The sequence below is a fragment of the Eptesicus fuscus genome, chromosome 16 (assembly GCF_027574615.1).
Source record: "Eptesicus fuscus isolate TK198812 chromosome 16, DD_ASM_mEF_20220401, whole genome shotgun sequence".
Taxonomy (NCBI): domain Eukaryota; kingdom Metazoa; phylum Chordata; class Mammalia; order Chiroptera; family Vespertilionidae; genus Eptesicus; species Eptesicus fuscus.
Window position 1 is genome coordinate 57,030,642 of NC_072488.1, and position 21,128 is coordinate 57,051,769.

Consider the following 21,128-nt stretch of genomic DNA (forward strand, 5'->3'; position numbering starts at 1 on the left):
TTCTCATTGGAAAGCAAGACGAATCTGAGGAGAAGCTAGAATGCCTGTGGATTTAATGTTTCCAGGTAATGAGGTAGACTGATTACCTGCTCCAGCCTTCAGCTTCTTTAAAAATGTATTTAACACTGTTTTGTAAACCCTGGAGAGAACATACATAGCATTTTAAATAGCACTTGACACTTAAGAACCTTCTCTAGCGTCAGATCATGTTTTCTTCCTGGCTTCTGTCTTCTGTTTCTGAGTGTTGTTGCCTCCCTGAGGCCAGCAGCTGTCTTCTTCCATCTTCTCTACCCCCTAAATCCCCAGTCCACCATCCCCACTGTACACTGAAAATTTGGTGTGTGCATATTGAGCAAATGCTTGTTTTACCAAATCTTGAGTCCATGAGAACCTGGGACATCATGTAACAGTGGCCTTCTGTCCGTGGACATACTGACTTGTGCTTGAAAGAAAATTGTGACATTACTCATAATAGTGTCAAAGTGAGTCTGCCTCCCCTGAGACAAATGACGGAGCCTTTTGATTTATGGAAAGCTGTCTGTGTGTGACATATGGCTGAGATTGGTTTTTAGTAGTTAACTCTTTGATTTTAATCTTTTCCGTTCATTCAGATGCTTCTGATACATTTCTGACAGCAATCTGCTTTGGGTAAATACTAACCCTAGTAACATTAGTGGTAACATTCTTGATTCTTTAATGCACTAGCGATCAAGAACCTAAGAGTTTGACCATAATTAAGAACTATCTACCTAGGCCAGCTGGTGTGGCTCAGTGGTTGAGTGTTGAGCTATGAATCAGGAGGTCATGGTTTGATTCCCGGTCAGGACATATGCCTGTGTTGTTGGGTGTGCAGGAGGCAGCTGATTAATGATTCTCTCTCATCATTGATGTTTGTATTTCTCTCTCTCTTGTTTCCTCTCTGAAATCAATAAAAATATATTAAAAAACAAAACAAAGAAAATCTACCTATAATAAAATACTATGAAATAAATTTCTGGAAAAAATTAAATTATAAACCAGATTTGGGAAACAGCAATTTCATACTCCCAGTGCTTACATTTAACACTTGAACACTATCATTTCCTCTTGTCATTTGAAAGATCACACAGCTTAAAACTTTTTTAAAATACACTTTTTCTTTGGGGGAAAAACACAAGTCATTTTACAGGTTTTCTTGTTTTGTTTCTATTTAGCATTTATTTGATCATGTACTGTAGACCTTTGCTATTGTTAAGAAATACATTTTTAAATCTCTGATTTGCAAATCAAAACGACAATGAGGTACCATCTCACACCTGTCAGAATGGCTATCATCAACAAATCAACAAATGACATGTGCTGGCGAGGATCCGGAGAAAAAGGAACCCTCCTGCACTGCTGGTGGGAGTGCAGACAGGTGCAGCCACTGTGGAGTTTCCTCAAAAAACTAAAAATGGAACTTCCATTTGACCCAGTGACCCCAATTCTAGGACTATATACCAAGAAACTAAAGACACCAGAGGGATATATGCAACCCTATGTTCAGAGCAGCACAATTTACAATAAGTAAGATTTGGAATCAGCTTAAGTGCCCATCAGCAGATGAGTGGATTAAAAAACTGTGGTACATCTACACAATGGAATACTATTGTGCTGTAAAAAAGAAGGAACTCCTACCATTTGCAACAGCATGGATGGAGCTGGAGAGCATTATGCTAAGTGAAGTTAAGTCAGTCAGAGAAAGATAAATATCACATGATCTCACTCATTTGTGGATTATAATGAGCAACATAAACCGATGAACAAAAACAGATTTAGAGACAGAGAAGCATCGATTAGATGCTCAAACCTCAGAGGGAAAGTAGGGGAGGGTGAGGGTATATGCATGCATATAAGCATAAGCGATGGATGCAGACAGCAGGGGGTGAGGGTGAGGGCAGGACTTGGGGGCTGGTGGGGGGACAATGGGGGAATAAGGACACATTTGTAGTACCTTAATCAATAGAGAAAAAAAGCTCTGATTTGCAGATTTCATAGAACAAAAAGAAAATTTGGCAGTGACTAGAGCATTCTCTAAAGCAGTGCTGACTGGCTTTCTTCCTATTGCTCTTTAGGATACTTGATGGTTCCAGCATTGCTCTGAGCCTCCACCAAATTTGCTTCCTCAATTCTCAAACATCTGTATTTATTTTCTAGTGAGGAACCATCACTTTTTTAAACTCTTAAATGTATGATCTCCGTTCTCAGAAAAACTAGTTGTTGGTTTTGGGATAAAGCACAATAAATTCAGTGAAGATCTAGAACTTTATGTATGCATCATCATGGAAATGTCCTCATGTTTGTGCCTTACTTTTAAAGTCACTCTCTAATAACCCAGATCACTCATCCATCCAAAAATGCATTGGATTTACCATATTGTCTAGATGCGTATATGTCTCCTCAATTAGATTTTAAACTGAGCAAAATAAAATGGGTTTTAAGAACTTGGAGAAGTTCTATTAACTTTTTAATATCTTATTATGGAAAATTAAAACATAATACAAGTAAACAGAGTAGTTTCATAAGCCTGTCACCCGGCCTCAGCAGTCACCATCATTCTGCCATCCTCTGTCATCTGTACCTGCACTCTTTGCCACATTCAGTTATGTTTCAAATTGTGCCATTTTTCTGTCCCCACCAGCAGGGGGTTACAGTGCAGTTTTTGGCATTGTCAGTTGGTTTAATGTTAGGCAGCTGGTGAATATGTGGTGGTATCTCATTTAGTTTTAATTTGCATTTCCCTGGTAATTCATGGTGTTAACTATTTTCATGTGCTTTCTTTGTTACTCATACACCCTTTGTGAAGTGTCTGTTTAACCTCTACCCATTTTTTAAATTGTCTATCTTTTAGTTATTGAGTTGCAGGAGGTTCTACAAGTTCTGGCCACAAGTTCTTTGTGAGATGGTTTGCACATATGTCCTACTTTTTGCCTATTCCTTTTCTTAGAGTGATTTTTGATGAACAGAAGTTTTAAGTTTTGATGAGGTTTAATTTCTCAGTTTGTTATATGGTTATTACTTTGTGAATGCTGTCCAAGAAACCTTTCCTACTCCAGGTCATGAAAAAATTCTGAAGTTTTCTACTAAAAGCTTTGCAATGTTATCTTTTACTAGAGGCCGGTGCACAAATTGGTGCACCCTTGGCCTGGCCTGCGGGATCGTGCCTAAACGGGCTCTCTGCATCCCCCAAGGGGTCCCCGATTGTGAGAGGGCACAGGTCAGGCTGAGGGACCCCACTGGTGCACAATCAGGCTGGGGAGGGACGCGAGAGGTTGGCCAGCCCGGGAGGAACCACGGGAGGGGTCCAGGGTGTGTCTGGCCCATCTTGCTCAGTCCCAATCTGCCGGAACCCAGCAGCAAGCTTACCTACTGGTTGGAGCATCTTCCCCCTGGTGGTCAGTGCACGTCAAAGCAAGCAGTTGAGCAGCCTTAGCATATCATTAGCATATTTCACTTTGATTGGTTAAACGGATGACTGGGCACTTAGCATATTAGGCTTTTATTATATAGGATATTTAGGTATATGATTCATCTCAAATTAATCTTTTATGTGGTCTGAGGTATGAGTTGAAATTTTTTTTAATTAATACACTCTCCAGTTGTTCCAGGGCCATTTGTGGAAAAGACTTTTTTTTGTAATAAAATTGCTTTGACTCTGTTGAAAATCATTTTCTGAATAATCATTGTGAATCTATTTCTGTATCAGTGCTGTACCATTGGTTGGTCATTCCGTCTGTATGCTAGGACTATACTGTCCTAATTACTGCAGGTTCAGAGTAAAATATGAAATCTAGTAGTGGGAGTCATCATGTTGAGAGGGAAATTTATAGCACTGAATGCTTACAATATGAAAGAGGAACAGTCTCAAGACAATCGTTAAGTTCCTACTTTAAGAAACTAGAAAACAAAAAGCAAAATAAACCTAAAGCAAGCTTTTTTTTTTCTACTTTCTTGAAGCAAGAACTTGGATTAGTGACTGTAACAGTTCCATGCCTCAGGCTCAGCATTTTGCTCAGAGGAAGAACAGAATGGCTTATTTGAGCTTTGCCATAGGAATTAGGACATTTTTGTTTCCCAGAGCCTCCACCTAACGTGTTGTCCAGAATCTCACATCTTGGACTTGAATTGGAACTTCTGGATATTCCTCAGTCAGTTCCCGTGACAGGGAATGTCCTTCTCCTGACCCTGTCCCTGTCGGGAGAATGGGATTGCCTGGTGCCCAGACCACTAGTTCTGTAAGTGAGATCCCTGGAGCAGCAGTACCTGGGCACTTGTTACAAATGCAAGCTTTCTGGTCTCATTCAAGAAATTCTGGATGTGTTTTAATCAGCTCTCTGAGTTCAAGTTTGAGAACCTCTGGCTAAGACTAATCAGAATCCCATCTTGGAGCTGAAGTCAGATTCCTCCAGTGCTACCCAGTGGAGGGAAGCGTGGCAAGATGGGTGTTTATGGAGACAGCCACAGTGTGCCACTGTACTTGTATAGCACGCATCACAATTTGCAATTATGCATTTGTTTGTGTGATCTCTCTGTTCTCCCCAACTCTGCAGCGACAGTCCCTGCCTAGTATATGGTAAATGCTGATTGAGTTCTTGATGAAAAAGAAGGCATTCCCTCTGCCTGTCTGGTATGTAGTTTCATTTGTGTTTCTCTTACAGCTGGGGGTGATGTGTGCGTGCATGCCTATCTCAGTGGGCAGCCCTGGGAAGAGTCTCAGCTGAGCATGCTGGCCTGTTTCCTTGTCTACCACTCGGTACCAGCTCCGCGGCACCTGCCATCAGTAGGACTGGAAGGTACTGCAAACCTGAATCCCTCTTTTCAGTATGTTATCACTTAGGTTTTTAGTTTCTTGGTAGGAGACATTTCTGGTGAGTTATTTTCTCTAGGGGGTTTTTGTCTTCATTCATGGGTGGGTATTACTTTTTAGAACCTTTTCTGACAAAAATGCTCTAAACTTTACACATGCATAAACTTTTATATACATTCAGAAAAGGATGGGTTCTTCTTCACAGAGCCCAAACAACCTGTCCGTACCAGCAAACTAAATGTTTGTGTTGTTTTTCTCTCTTGATTTTTTAAAGTTATTTTTAGTTTTTAAATTGTATTTAAATAATATATGTAATTAAAAAATAATAGTTTCACATATAGTTAGTTGTAGGTCACTTTCTGAACTACAGAATGGATAAATTTAAATGTTTTCATTAAATTATATTTTACAGTGCATTAGGGAAATGCATAATTAAACTTTGTGTTTGGGTAGTTGATTTTAAAGGAAGAATGCTAGCTTTAACCTGGCTGAGACTGTTTCCTTGAAGAAGGATGTGGGCTGACTCTATTGAGAGGTGTGACCTTTCCCACCATTTGCATCTCTTTAGGGAGCACAAGCTTTGCGGAACTGCTCTTCAAATTTAAACAGCTGAAAATGCCTGTGCGAGCTTTGCTAAGATTGGCTCCTTTGCTTCTTGGAAACCCACAGCCAATGGTTATGTGATTGCCTCTGGTGGAAAAACTGTCCTGCAATGTGACTTCTGCACAAAAACATGACCAAACAACACAGCTAAAGAAACATTTGTAAGTTTTATAATATAATCAGGGGAAATGAGCTGCACAAACCTCAATGTATTTTAAAATCTGAGTGTTTTAAATATTCTAGACTATTGCTGTCAGCATTAACACATGATCTATACAAGTGAGTTAGAATTTACTTTTTTAAATAAAGTTTTTTGGTTTGTTTTCAGAACTCTTGATGATTTCATTTGGGGTTCCAGAGATAGAGCAGTGGAGTCTGGGCTGGACATTGATTTCTAAAGTCCTTCATCTATAGTGATTCAAGTGAAGTGACTTTATGCTCAAAAATGCAGTTTTTAAAGAAGCTTTTAAAATTTTCTACATCAACATAAGTCCTTCAGCATTTTCTAAGATGTCACAGTTGTCCTTTTAGTTTGTACCAGAAAGTGTGATTGATCATCTAAATGAGAAATTTATATCCTAAGGAAGAATTACCCAATGTGAAGCCTGTTCTAGATAGAGAAAATATGAAATTTCCACTATAGATATGGCTTCAGAAATTGTCCATTTCCATCCAAGATGTAGAGAATATTCATCTGTATCAGGGGTCTCTGGACTAGAAGATGAAAGATACTCATGGAGGTGTTTCCAGTACAGGCGCAGCTACCTCCTGCCGTCTCCACTGTGACGTGTGCGCTGTGCTTCCTGAGGCCACTGGGACCGTAAACTGGTAGAAGCTGTACGCACATCACATGTCCACTTCCTGAACTGTGGTGTTTAACTTTAAAAGTGAAAATTAGAGCAAATGAAAACATTTCCATGGAGATTTTTGGCGACACCCCTGTGGTTTTTGCTCTTGCAGCGGGTGCTGCTCTTCTCCAGACATGAGTCTAGAGGCAGCGGTTTGGTTCCCTGGATGCTCAGGGTTCCATCTGCTCTCCTGCCCCAGTGACCGCTCCTGCGTGGGAGGTGTGGGCAAGATGCAGCTGGCCCCAAAGGTGAAATGTGCTTCCCTTCAGTCTTAAATAGTTTTTCTTCTTTACCTAAAAAGGGATAAAATGGTAGATTATAGAAATTCCATTTCAATCTAGATTTAAAGAACTCAGTATCTTGACTACTATTGCTTTGCCTTCACTCTCAGTTGCTTATAATTTGTATGCTTTTCTCTGATTGAAGAATGACTTGAGAGATAGTGACTTGCACACATATGAACTCTTCTTATGTATGAGGGAAAATGGTCATTACAATGTTGTCAACAAAAGCAAAAATAGGGCTTTATACAGGAGCAGAGCAGAAGATTGCACAGTCTGGAGACAGCTCTGTCTCTGTAGTTGGGCTTCGTGATTAGTTGGCAGGGAGCAAAAATGATATTCTGGGCAGTGTGCTCTTGGGCAGGCACACCAGGGTCATCAGAATCAATTTCAGCTACTTAATGGGTTCTCAAAAAATCTTGAGCGTAGCTCTCACCATCCCAGCCTTCTCAGAGCCATGGCAATGGAAGAGCTTGGAAACACCCCCACTCTCAAGGGCTTTGGCCCAGAAGTCGCCACGTCACTTCCAGTCACAGTCTGTTGGCAGGAAGTAGGCATGCTGCTCCACCTCATGTGCCTACTCCTCCACTTGTCGTCAAGGGGAGGGGGACCAGACACTAGCCGGTGCTGGAAGTGTCGGTCACCGTGTGGCTCCTAACTAGTTCCCACATCCATCTTTGCTACTCACAGGTAGAAGTGCACACACTTGCCTCTGTAGACGGACATAACTAAAGACACAGTACAGTTACACACCCACCTCAGACTGTTTTCTGATGGATGCTGACATCTGTTTAAGGCTTGAACTTGCGGCAGTTCTGAGGCATAGAGGCCAGGCCTTAGCAGGAGACATTGGGTTCGGCCCCAAGAACTTCCCTGGGTGCTACTTGAATAGGCCACTTTCTCACCCTTCGTGTAGAAACCCATGTCTTCGTAGTTTCTGGTGAGGGGCATGTCCCAGCTCCTATGTCTGTCAAACCTACACACAAATGAACAAATCAAGCTGTCGTGACTCCTAGGTCACATTGAACCCTGGGCTTGATCCTCAGTCCCCACCCACCCTACCTGCTATCTTTCCCAGTCTCTGAAGGACTTGGAACCTGAATTGTGTCAAGATCACAATTTCTACTTTGTTTTGAGGCATCTTCTCTGTGTTGCGCCCCCCACTTATTATTGAGCACCTCTAAGTGATTTAAGGGTAATCTCTTGCAAACCACATCGAACTGAGTTTTGCTTGTGAGTCTGTCTAAAAATCTTCTAGTAGCAACTTTAAACTTATCAATACAAGTAGTATGACCGATCTCAGTTATGTCTCCATTTTTATGCTATTTAGTATACTTTTTTATATTTATTGTGTCTTTATTTGGTCTGTTTTGGTTTTAAACATTTGTTATATTCATTGCTCTTAGCATTTGGATGGCTTTAAAAAAAAAAGTATTTTTTTAATACTTTTACACTAATATCTTCATACGACCCCTCCAGACCTTTTTTTTTTTTTTTAACCTCAGCATTCACCATCTTGGCTCTAGCACTGCTGGCTCCCTACGACCTCCCCACTTATCCCATCGCCCACTGACGGTCTCTCCTTTTTCTCTCCCTACTCTCATTCTGAAAATTGGGCTATTTCTACAATGCCAGAGGATACAAGGGTACGCATTCTCTCCCTTTTATTCCCACTCTTTTATCAGCCTCAGATGGACACACCAATAAGTAGGCTCAAGTGTCCGTTAGTCCTGTGGCTGAAATTTCACCGTCTCTCCATGGACAGGACTGCTCTGAGGTTGTCAGCAGGGGCTTCCAGCACAGCTGTCGCCATGCTGATGGAGTAGAGGGTGGGCCTCCTCTCTCTTCCTGTGTTTCACCACTCCCATCTCCTCTTTTCCTACCATCTTCCAGTCATGTTTTGGCCTCCCCCTTCATGTTCTTCCTCCTCAGTAGTCCATCCCTTCTTCCTCTGCAGGTCCTTAGTCTTCACCGAGGTGCCTGCTCCAGTCTCTCGGTTCCCTTGGGTGCCCCTCCACACTACTGCTGACCTCTGGGACATCCGGGGGTTAGGGACCTTTGCTGGCTGACACCTACTGGAAGGTTGGGGGCCACTGTGCCACGGCTGCTGTGGTTTGTGCTCCCTGCATTGTCCATCCTGCAGGTCTGAGGAAGCTGGAGGCCCCATGTTGGTGCCACCTGGAGCCTGGGAAGGAGGCAGCAGCTTCCGTATCTGGAAGGGAGAGAGGGGCGAGAGCTATAAGAAAAGCAAGAAAGCGAGACCAGAGCAGAGGGGAAGGCACACCCTGCCACATGCTGCACGTTAGGAAGCTCAGGGGAAATCAGCATCACCTTCATGCTCCGATAAATGGCCAGACCCCGGGGGGGGGGGCCCCCCTTACCGCTGTTCTCTCTTTTTTTTTTTATTGTGCTAAAAATGCTATTTTCTTGGAATTTTAAGATTCCTGACATACAATAGTTCTTGGTCCTCAATAAAAAGCCTGTGGATGAATTAAACTTTGGGGTCATGTCAGAGCACCTGGCCTGCCTTCCTTTCCCAGGGCCAGTAAGGCTCTCGCACTCCTGTTGTGCAGCGTGGCTCCATGCACCTGGTTATTCCAGCACCACCTCTGCCCAGGGAAGGGGTTTCCCCACTTCAAGTAAGAACAAATGTAAAACCTAAATGGAAGCCAAGGAGAACACATTCTCCAAAGAGTGTGGTTATAAAGGAGGTCGTTCTCTATAAATGTGTCGTCTGTGTACTTCCTCACAGTTCATTGTGCACCTGCTTCCTTCCCCCAGCAATCTTGTTTTTTCAGAGCCCAGAGCCCTGGAGCGCCCTCCCCCTGACCTCATTCAGGGCTCAGGTTGGGAGCTTGCTTCGCGTGGGAGGAACACAAGAGGCGATGCAGTGCCGGAGCCCATCCTCTCTTTCCTCCCCGAGTCTCCAGGTTCTCTCGAGTTTAAGTTCAAAATTTTCAAGGCAGATAAAAACCCTGCAGAGATTTTCATTACTTAAATCAGCATTTCTAAGACTTTAAACGGGGGGGGTGGGGGGGGGGCGCGTGGAAAGTTAATATGCAAATTGGTGCTTGTGTTGCATAGTACATGACTTCACAGTCCATTCATTTGGAGAATTTTGGTGTAAACACAGGTACTTCTCCTACCAAAGGCCTTCTCAGAGCACTGAGGAATGCAGTAGCTTCCTCCTCAGGCCACCAGCCCTGCTGAGGTGACTACAGGACACAGAGGTGGGCCTGTCTGACTCTGTAGAGCCCAGCCTCCGCCTGCACTCACCCGAACCACCAGCAGCCCCCTGCTCACTCCCTGGGAGATTAGGGGATGCACTGGCGACCCCGACCCCAAACCCAGTGATGTGGATTCTGGGCCTGGATCTGAAAGAGAAGCAAAGGGAGTGAGCACCTGGAGGAAGGGCCCAACCCAACACCCCAGGTGGCCCAGCCTCCTCCCGAGGGCCACACCTCCTCACATAGCTCTTGGGTGACCCAGGCCTGGTGCCCCATCGCATGGAAAAACTCCACCTTCAGTCTCAGGAACTCCTTGTAGAGCTCCAGCCAGTGCTCCCTGCCCAGCAGGAACTGGAATATGCTGCGCTTGGATGTGGGGTTGTCCTCCTCCATGTCGGAGGCGATGTAGCTGCCACAGGAAAGGAGGGAGCCTTAGATGGGCCCAGGGATGACTTCCAGCCTCGGCACACTGGGTGCTGGGGCAGTGTGTCCAGGAGAGAGACTCTGGGGGAGCTCTTTCTGTGGGGGACCTGGATCTAGGGGCAGCAGGACTGACCTCAATGCAAGCCTGATGGGGCTCTGCTGTGCTTAGCCCAGACCAGGCTCCTAGCTCCCATTTCCCTCATGTCTTCCCTCAGTCCCTCATCTCTGGGCAGCAAGTGGGGTTCTTGGCTACTTTCCTTATCCCAGGACCTTGCTCGTGGCCTGCCTTCTTCATGGCCAAGGGGAACCCTCTCTTGAGACCGTCAGGACATGGGCAGTGGAATTGGGGTAATGTGGGGCGTTGGACGTATTGGACAGAACTGGGAGCAGTTTCCAAGGAGGCACTCACAGGGCCAGGAAGAAGTGGATCTTGTTGTAGAGATGTCCGGGCAGCCCGACACGGCCAAAGTACTCCACCACCATGGACAGCAGGTACTGTGGGCACAGCGCTGTGAGGGAGGACGCTCGGGGGAGTGCCGAGGGTCCAGGGCCCTCGGACGGGGGGTTGGGATGAGCTGAGGGAAGGCCTGGGGAAGAGATGGCACCAAAAGCAGGTCTTTCCAGGGATGTGCCTGCCCGGCAGGGATCTTACTCTGCACCGGCCCCCCCATAGGCTGGTGACTGCAGACCCCTCGGTCCTTCATCATTTTGTGCTGCCAATACCTTGTCAGACACTTTGAGGAAAATGTCAGCTTCCAGGAAGTGCTGGATAATGGGGTCCTCTGCAAAGGAATGTAGAAGGATGAGGGCTCGGAGCAGCCCTGCTGGAAGAAGTGAGCATGGGCTGTGGGACATTCCAGAGGGGAGGGGAATCAGAGCCTCCCGCCCTCTGTGGCAGTGAGGGCTGTGAGCCTTAACAGAAAAACAACTGCTCCTTCCTCTGAAATACGAAGAGTGAGTTTCAACTGGGGCATGGTTTTGCGCTTTTTACTCAATTACACATGGGAAGCGGTAAGTGTGTTTGCTGCATGTGACCCGTATCTCAAAGTTAAACATTAGCCTCAAGAAAAGGCTAGGTTGTGGCTTTGGTACTTCATCCTGCTGTGACTGCTGCCCCATCGGTAAGAGCGCACCCGTGGGGTAGAGTTCGCGGCTTCCCTCCTTTCCTAGTCTCCCTCGCCCTCCCAGACAGTGACCTGGCAGTGGAATTGCAGGCTCATCTGGGATTAGACTTGTTTCCTGGAGGTGCCATTTTCCATGGGAGACCTGAAGTTGATGGGTCCTATCTGACCTTCCCTGGGCACTGCCCAGGCCCAGGGCTATGACATTGCCCAGGGGAGGTTGGGGTAAGAGGCCATTGGCCCTCCCTGCCCCTCTCCAGCCAGCCTGGCCTTAGAAGAGCGCTGTCCAATAGCACTTTCTGTGCAGGTGAAGTTGTCTGTGTCTGCTGTCCATCGTGGCAGCTATTTGCCAGGCTCATCTACTGAGTGCTTGGAGTGTGGCTAGTGAGACAGGGGACCTGAACTTTAACAGTTTGCTTAATTCATGTAGATTTACGGAAAAGCTACCTGTGGCTCATGGCTGTATTAGAGAATGCTTATTGTGTCCCCAAGTCCTGACTCTGGTCCTGACGTCACCTTCAGATGCGCCTTCCCTGAGCTAAGTTCCCCGTTCTCAAAGCTCTCCCACCCTTGTTCATGCCCCATCTCCAGGCGTCACTGCCTTTTAACAAATGTCCTGCTCTGCATATGTCATTGGCTAAGAGCATCTTATTTCTGCCCACCTGGTTTTTCTCGTCTCTCTCTTTGAGCATAAAGCCAGCAAGTCCTAGTTTACCTTTCATCGCTGTCTCTCAAATCCTAACTAAATGGAAAAATACACTTCAGTGAGCAGCATGGTTTGTCCTAAAATGTCTTTTAAAAAATACATATATAATTTTATTGATTTCAGATAGGGAGAGAAAGAAACGTCAATGATGACAGAGAATTATTGACGAGCTGCCTCCTGCCTACTGGAGATCAAGCCTGCACTCTGACCAGGAATGGAACCCTGACCTCTGGTTCATAGATTGACCCTCAACCACTGAGCCATACCAGCTGGGCTGAAATGTCTTAACAATTGAACACTCAGCTGGGAGCCTCTTAGCCCTCCCTCCAAGAACCTGACTGAGAGGAAAACCTGTCAGCACCACAGTAGAACCAGGGTTGCTCTACGTTGGTGCCACCTGGATGCCTCACAGCTGAGAGCTGGGGTGAGGGATCAGGGGGAGGTAGAAGTATGACCCAGAGCCACTGTCCCCCTCAGTTCAGTGTAGGAGGGCCCTGTGCACTCTACAGCTCTGAGCACACACCCAGGAGTCGGTAGAAGGCTTCTAGGTCCTCAGGGCGGTAACTGGATCTTCTCCTCTTTATCCAGAGTTTTGTTCCCTCGATGTAGTTGATAGTCCATCTGGTTCTCTGCTGCCCAATCTTCCAAGTCATCGGCTTAAAGATGGTTTCTGAGGAGGCCAAACTGAGGACCAAGGAGCCATTCTCCTGGCTAGCTGCAGGAACAAAAGACCCTGTGAGCATGGACCTGGCCTGCTGCAGGCCCTGTGTCCTGTCACAGTTCACCCTGAAGACTGGACCTATTCTACTGAGGACAAAATGACAAGAAGTTACTTAGCAGTGACTGATGCTCCGTGCAAGGCTGGGGAAGCAGAGCAATGCCTGGGGACATGTACTTGCCTTGGCATACAGAAACCTTTGGTTCTGGCCCCTGGTCCCCCTGGTTCTGTGCTTAGGGATGGCCTCTGTAGAGGCAGAACTGGAGGCCAGAGAGCTATTCCACAGAGCTGCAGGGAGAGGAGGGACTTGTGGACTCATGGGGGGACCTGGGAAATACTGGGCTCCTCCCACCTTAAGGACTGCCTTTGACATCTGAAAGGATGAGAAGAATGACCATCCTTCCCTTTGCATTTGTCTATAGAGAAGCGTAGGAGTTGGGTTATTATTTACCTTCCTCTTCCAAGAGAAAGCTGCTGTCCTGTGTCTCTTCGCATGAATCCTGTCCGGAGGACATCTCTGGAAATGGATGAGAGATTCTGTACTCAGATGTCCTTAATAGTGACCAAAAGGAACAAGATCCTGACCTCCCTGTCTCACCCGCAGACCCACACTCATGAGAGTCGGGGATGATGTTCCCACACTTTGTTTCAGAGGCCAGGGGTAGGGGTGAATAGCTGCACACCTGCCTGCCCTTCCATGCACACCCTTTTCTTCGACTCTTCTTGGCTTGGAGAGTCTGGGGCAGCGAACATGGAGCTCAGAGGGATCCTTTCTTCCATTATAAAACAATTGAAGGTGCCCCACCTGTTTCTGAGCGGGCTGTTTCTTTCTGCTTAACGTGCTCCTTGTGAAACCTAATAATTAAAATGGCAGTAAGAGTAGCTAACAGTTACTAATTTCTTATTGAACTTAAGGTATTGGTCAGTGCACTAAGAATTACCTGATTCAGTCCTTGTAATGCTTTGTGAGGTAAAGTGTATGACTAACCTGATTTACAGGTGAGGAACAGATGAATTGTCTAGGATGTGCTCCTTGACCATGGTGAGAACACTTTGGATTTGGGATTAGAACTCATGCCTGTCTGGTGCTCAAGGGAAGAATGGCTAGTAGTAGCCAGGGCAGTTGAGGCTCGGTCATATTTCTCAGGGTCAAGCTGGATGACCTTCCATACTTATATTTCTGTCATCAGCTCTACCTAAATGTCCTTGTGAACCACTATAAAATCATGGGCAATCAAATCTGGCAAAAATATGACCAGAGTGGTCATGCCTGTCTAAAAGACCCTTGAGGCTGATTGAGGCAGTGCCTCCTGCCCCCCTCCAGACGGCCAGTGCCACGCACTCCATCCAAGGACCACGTTCCTCCTGACTGGTGGAGGGCTCCTTCTGCTCCTACCGCAGTCCTGGCACCCGAGGCTCTAAGGCAGTCCCTGGCTACCGAGTTGCTCTCTCCTCCTATTTCTACTTCCTTCTTCCTTTTGCCCACCTCTTATTCTATTATCTCTTCCCTCAAATTTGAAACCTGCTGTCATTCCTATTGCATCCCAGTCACTTCTCTGGAGACTCACAAGTGCTCCCACCCACCTCTCTTGGGACTTCTTGGAGTGAGTTCAGTGTCCACATTCAGTCTAGTGCAAGAATGCCTGCTGCCCACCTGGTGTGAGCACTTCGTGGCTCTCTCAAGATCTCACACGTACTCAGAGTGTAGCCTCAGAACAGTGTGAAAAAGTACTGGCCATAGCCAAGCCTTCGGGATCAAATGGCTCCCAACATTCCAGAGCCTTGCCAGGGTCATAATGACCTCACACCATTCCACCAGGTGGCGCTCTGGTATGTCAGTCACTAAGGAAAAGCCATGAGTTTAGGGAGTTAGTGTCTCAGCCTGAACACCTGCTCACCTCCAGTTATCCCAATGTTACCTCCAGTATGAAACTCATCTTGTGTTAAATCAATCAGTGACTCCAGATGAAAGTGATACATCCATGTATCAAAAAATGGAGAAAATACAAAGTAAGTTACTCAGGTAATTTCATTTGTGTTTAGCTATGAGCATATTGAGATTTAAAATTTTTTAACATTTACTTATTTATTGTTAATACTCACTCAAGGATGTTTTTTCATTGACTTTTAGGGAGAGTAGAAGAGAGAGGGAAAGACAGAGAAACATCCATGTGAGAGAAACACATTGATTGGTTGCCTCCTGCCTGAGCCCCGACCAGGGCCTAGGCCGGGGAGGTGCCTGCAACCAAGGTATGTGCTCTTGATGGGAATTGAACCTGGGACCTTTTGGTCCACAGGCTGACATTCTACCTGCTGAGCCAAACCAGCCAGGACAAAAATTATCTTTATATTTTGAGATAATTATAGATTCATATGCAGTTTTAAGAAAGAATACAGAGAGATTCCATGTGACTTTCACCAAATTTCCCCAATGGTACAAACTTCCAAAACTATATAGCAAATGTCACAACAAGAAATCAACCCTGTACAATTCATTGACCTTATTCAGGTATCTCCAGTGTTATATGCACTTGCTTATTTAGTGTGTATTTAGGTCTATGATTTTATCATGTGTACCACCCGTGTGACCATCACCATGATGCAGAACAGTCAGGATACTACACTTTTAATAGTATCCTCTCAACCCCTGGGAACCACTTATATCTGCTCTATCTCCATCATTTTCCAATTTCAAAAATCTACACTAATAAAAGAGGAACATGCAAATTGACCATACCTCACTACACCCACAAGCCATGCCCACCAGCTAATCAAGAGTGAGTATGCAAATTAACCCAACCAAGATGGCTGTGGCCACGGAGCGAGCAGGGGGCTTGGGTTTCCCTGGCAATGGAGGAAGCCAAGCTTCCTGCCCACTCTGGTCAGCCCTGGCCTCTGCTCAAGGCTACAAAGTTTCAATTGTAGATGATAAATAAATCCCAACAAAAATGGCGGCAGTCACGGAGCTGGAGAGAGCAGGAGGCTTGAGTTGCCACCAGCGATGGAGGAAGCCAAGCTTCTCTCAGGCCTGGCCTGCCCTGGCCTCCACTCAAGGCTACAAAGTTTCAATTATAGAAGATAAATAAATCCCAGATACCAGGGCCTTTGCTTGGGTCGCCAGGGGGCTTGGCCAGCCTGCAAACCACCCCATACCCCGAGGGAACCCCCACCCTGACCTGGAATACCCTTCAGGGCAAACCAGCCGGCCCCCACCTGTGCACCAGGCCTCTATCCTATCTAATAAAAGAGTAATATGCAAATTGACTGTCACTCCAACACAAGATTGCTGCCCCCATGTGGACACAAGGTGGCCACCACAAGATGGCCAGCAGGGGAGGGCAGATGGGAGGGACCAGGCCTGCAAGGGAGGGCAGTTGGGGGCAATCAAGCCTGCAGGAGAGGGCAGTTAGGGGTGACCAGGCTGGCAGAGGAAGGAAGTTGGGGGCAATCAGACTGGCAGAAGAACAGTTGGCATCAATCAGGCTGGCAAGGGAGTGGTCAGAGGGTGATCAGGCTGGCAGGCAGAAGCAGTTAAGGGCAATCAGGAAGGCAGGCAGGCAAGCAGTTGGGAGCCAGCAGTCCTGGATTGTGAGAGGGATGTCCAACTGCCCGTTTAGGCCTGATCCTACCAGACATCCCTCGAGGGGTCCCAGATTGGAGAGGGTGCAGGCTGGGCTGAGAGACACAACCCCCACCCACGTGCACTAATTTTGTGCACTGGGCCTCTAGTATTATATAAATAGAAACAGTTTGTAGTCTTCTGAGGTTGGCTTTTCACCCTTAGCATACCATATTTTCCGGCATATAAGATGACTTTTTAACCCAGGAAAATCTTCTCAAAAGTTGGGGGTCTTATACGCCGGAAAATATGGTACTCACTCTCAGCTCCAGCACTGGGACAGCGGCTTGCGGGGGATACAGGTACCATATTTTCCAGCATATAAGACCCCCGACTTTTGAGAAGATTTTCCTGGGTTAAAAAGTCATACACCAGAAAATACGGTAATTCCCTTGAGAATCACTCAGTTGTTGCATACATGAACAGTTTACTCTTCTTATTGTTTTGTAGTACTCCATGGCCCTATGGCAAGGTGCATAGTTTTGTAAGAATCCACCATACTCTTCTATCATTTTACATCTCCACCAGCAATGATGAGCTATTCCGTTTCTCCGCATCATCGCCAGCATTTGGTGTTATCACTAGTTTTTATTTTAACCATATGTGGTGGCATTTCCCTGATAGATAATGATGTTGAACACCTTTTCATGTGTGTATTTGCCTTCTGTATATCCTCTTTGGTGAAATGTCTGTTCATGTCTTTTCTAAATCAATCGTTTCCTTTTTTATTATTGGGTTTTGAGAGCTTTTGTATATTTAGATACAAGTAAGATATGTGATTTGCAAATATTTTCTACCTGTCTATAGTTTGTCTTTTGCCCTCCTTCATAGAACAAAAGTTTTACATTTTGATGAGATCCAGTTTATCATTTTTTCTTTTTTAGAATGTTGTTTTTGGTGTCAGTCTGAGTGCTTCACCTAGCCCTAGATTCCAAAGATTTGTTCTATGTTTATTTTCTAAAAGTTTTAGTTTTAAATGTTATATTTAGTTTTACATTTTACATGATCTACTTTGAGTTGATTGTGTGAAGTTTGTATGTGTGTGAGGTTTAGCTCAGGTTGGAGTTTTGACTTGGATGTTCTATTGCTTCAGCACTACTTGTTGAAAAGACAATCTTTCTCCATTGAATTGTTTTTTGCATATTTGTCAGATTCTACTTCTAGGCTCTCTACTATGTTCCAATGACTTACATATCTACCTTTCCATCAGCACCACGATGTGCCAGTGACTGGCTGTACAGTAAGCCTTAACATTGGATAAGCTGTTGTTCTATTTCAAAATTGCTCAAGCTATTCTAGGTCCTATGCCTTTCCTTATAAATTTAACAATAAATTTATCTCTGTATGTAAAAATGTTTTCTTAGATTCTGGAAGGAAGTGCATTGTCTTTAGATTAATTTGGGAAGTATAGTAATCTGTGCTAATGAAATATATTTAGCCTGGTAAAGATAAGATTTTTTGGAAATTAAAGAAGTGCTTTTTAAAATATTTGAAGATCAGCCACATGGCGATGCTGCTAAATTAAACTTGATGGGGAAATGGTATAAGGTTTTGATTTTCTAGCTCAGCAGATAAATTAAAAAAAATTACTATTATTGTATTATAAGAACTTTCAAATATCCAGCAAAGTTGACATAATCCTACCTAATAAAAGAGTAATATGCAAATTGACCCTAACTCTGCTACACCCACCAGCCATGCCCACCAGCCAATCAGAGCAAGTATGCAAATTAACACAACAAGGTGGCTACAGCCATGGAGAAAGTAGGAGGGAGGCTTGGGTTTCCCTGGTAACAACTGAAGCCAAGCTTTCCGTGAGCCGTTGCAGGCCTAAGCCTCCACTCAAGGCTACAAGGTTTCAATTATAGAAGGTAAACAAATCCAAAAAGAAATGGTGGCAGCCACGGAGTTGGAAAGAGCAGGAGGCAAGGGTTGCCCCCGGCAATGGAGGAAGCAAAGCTTCTGTAGCCCTGGCTGGCCTAGGCCTCCACTCCAGGCTACAAAGTTTCAATTATAGAAGATACACAAACCCCAAAAGAAATGACTGCCAGCCACTGAGCAAGCAGGAGGCTTGGCTCTGCTCCAGGATACAAAGTTTCAATTGTAGAAGGAAAATAAATTCCAGATAACAGGGCCTCCGCTTGGGTCGCCAGGGGGCGTGGCTGGCCTGCAAACCACCACAGGCCCCTCGCTCAGGCCACCCCATGCCCCAAGGGAACCCCACCCTAATCCGGGACACCCTTCAGGGCAAACCAGCTGGCCCCCCCCCCCACTCCTGCACCAGGCCTCTAACCTATCTAATAAAAGAGTAATATGCAGATTGACCATCACTCCAACACACAATATAACTGCCCCCATCTGGTCAAAGATCCTGCCCCCATGTGGACACAAGATGGCCACCACAAGATGGCCATCAGGGGAGGGCATTTGGGAGGTACCAGGCCTGCAAGAGAGGGCAGTTGAGAGGGACCAGGCCTGCAAGGGAGGGCATTTGGAGGCGATCAACCCTGCAGGGGAGGGCAGTTAGGGATGACCAGGCTGGCAGAGGAGGGAAGTTGGGGGCAAACAGGCTGGCAGGGGAGCAGTTAGACATCAATCAGGCTGGCAGGGGAGTGGTTAGGGGGTGATCAGGCTGTCAGGCAGAACCGGTTAGGGGCAATCAGGAAGGCAGGCAGGTGAGCAGTTCGGATCCAGCAATCCTGGATTGTGAGAGGGATGTCCGACTGCCCGTTTAGGTCTGATCCACTGGGATCGGGCCTAAATGGGCAGTCGGACATCCCTTGAGGGGTCCAAGATTGGAGAGGGTTCAGGCTGGGCTGAGGGACACCCCCCCACCCCCATGCACGAATTTTGTGCACCGGGCCTCTAGTTGTACAATAAGCATCTGTATACATAGGACCTAGACTCTACAATGACAAAGTCTAGGTGGTCCTCGTGCCCTCGCATGCGATGTTATCACAAGATGGCCATGTGCACAGTGGAGGCAGGACATGACGGCTGCTCCACATGGTGAGGCTTGGGGGTCCTGCGACTCCGTGCAGCACGGAGGAGGCCAGTCCCGGCATCTCAGCCGTCTTGCATGGAGGAGGCAGGTCCCGGCAGAGGAGGCAGGTCACGGCAGGGAAGGGCAGTTGGGGACGATCAGGCCAGCAGGGGAAGGCAGTTGGTGGCGATTGGGATGGCAGGGGAGGGCAGTTGGGGCAATCGGGCCGGCATGGGAGCAGTTAGGTGTTGATCCAGCCAGCAGGACAGCAGTTAGGTGGTGATCAGGCTGGCAGGCAGAAATGGTTAGGAGCAATCAGGCAGGCAGGCAGGCGAGCGGTTAGGAGCCAGCAGTCCCAGATTGTGAGAGGGATATCCGACTGCCAGTTTAGGCATGATCCCTGGGATTGGGCCTAAACCAGCAGTCAGACATCCTCCGAGGGATCCCAGATTAGAAAGGGTGCAGGCCGGGCTCAGGGACACCCACCCTCCCGTGCATGAATTTCATGCACCGGGCCTCTAGTCTTACCTAATAATAGACAAACATGTAAATTGACTGTACCTCTGCTATGCCCACAGCCAATCAGAGTGAGTATGCAAATTAGAAGGCCAAAGATGACGGCCGCCCAGCTGCTTCAGGCACAGAGTGGCTAGGTGGGGCAGGATGCCTGCTATGAGAGGGAGGGCGGGGGCCAAGGAATCTACAGGAACGGAGTGCTGCTGCGAAGACAAGACTGCAGACTCTGGAGTCTGCAGCGAAGACGAAGATGGCAGACTCTGGCCAGAGCGAAGGCCTGGGTCCCAGGTGCTAAAGGAAAACTGGTGCTGGAAGCCAAGGGAAGGAAGGCCTATTGCACGAATCTCTTCATGCAATGGGCCTCTAGTTTTACTATAAATGATTTGCCACATATCCATGTATCTATCTCTCTCTCTCATCTATTTTTAAACACCTTTATTGATGTGGAAATTGCATAGCATAAAATGCACTCATTTTAAATATACAATTCAATGAATTTTAGTGTGTTTACATAGAGTTGAATCATCATCACCACTACCTAATTTTAGAACATTTCCATCACCGCACAGATCCCTCCAGCCCCAGGCAACCACCAATCTACTGTGTTTCTCGACAGATTTGCCTTTGGAAATTTCATGTAACTATAATCATGCAATATATGTTCTTTGGGATCTGTTTTCTTTCTCTAAGGATTAATCTTTTCCAGAGGTTCATCTATAGTGTGGCATGCTTCAATACTTGGTTGGTTATTATTCCTGAACTGTGACTTATTATGTGGATAAACTATATTTTGTTTAGCTATCCACCAATTGGTGGACATTTGTTTCATTTTTTTCACTTTTTGGTTACTATGGATAATGTTGTTATGAACATTCATGTGTAAGTGGATATATGTTTTCATTTTCCTTGAGTTAATAAATAGAATTGCTGGGTCACATAGTAAATTTACTTTTTGAAAAATTGAGACAATGTTTGTCTGTTAAACAACTTTATTGAGATGTAGTTCTCATTCCATACAATTTATCCGCTTAAAGTGTACAATTCAATAGCTTTAGTATATTCACAGAATTGTGCAGCCATTACTACAATCTAATTTTAGAATTTTTTCAACACCCCACTCCAAATCCTACGCCTCTTACCCATCACCCCCAGTCCCATTATCCTCCCTCATTCCCATGCCCACCCATGTATAACTATCAATTTACCCTTTATCTCTATAGCTTTGCCTATTGTGAACATGTCATAAATGTAATCCTAA

General features: G+C 45.8%; 1 protein-coding gene and 1 long non-coding RNA gene across 6 annotated transcripts in view; both read left to right on the top strand.

Annotated features, from left to right (window-relative positions):
• The window catches only part of ANAPC1 (anaphase promoting complex subunit 1), a 108,493-nt gene extending 101,959 nt beyond the window's left edge, over positions 1-6,534 (top strand). For both annotated transcript variants that reach the window (XM_054728007.1, XM_054728008.1), the window contains exons 47-48: positions 4,677-4,811; positions 5,394-6,534. In XM_054728007.1, the coding sequence (XP_054583982.1) occupies positions 4,677-4,811; positions 5,394-5,509 (251 nt within the window). In that variant the 3' untranslated portion in view covers positions 5,510-6,534. The remainder of the gene's footprint in view (positions 1-4,676; positions 4,812-5,393) is intronic.
• An 8,049-nt stretch (positions 6,535-14,583) lies between these two features.
• The window catches only part of LOC114229119 (uncharacterized), a 41,044-nt gene continuing 34,499 nt past the window's right edge, over positions 14,584-21,128 (top strand). For 3 of the 4 annotated variants that reach the window (XR_008558525.1, XR_008558524.1, XR_003615204.2), the window contains exon 1: positions 14,584-14,762. This is a non-coding gene — a long non-coding RNA (uncharacterized LOC114229119). Of the gene's footprint in view, positions 14,776-21,128 lie in introns of all 4 variants that reach the window. The other variant, XR_008558526.1, reaches the window with a different exon arrangement.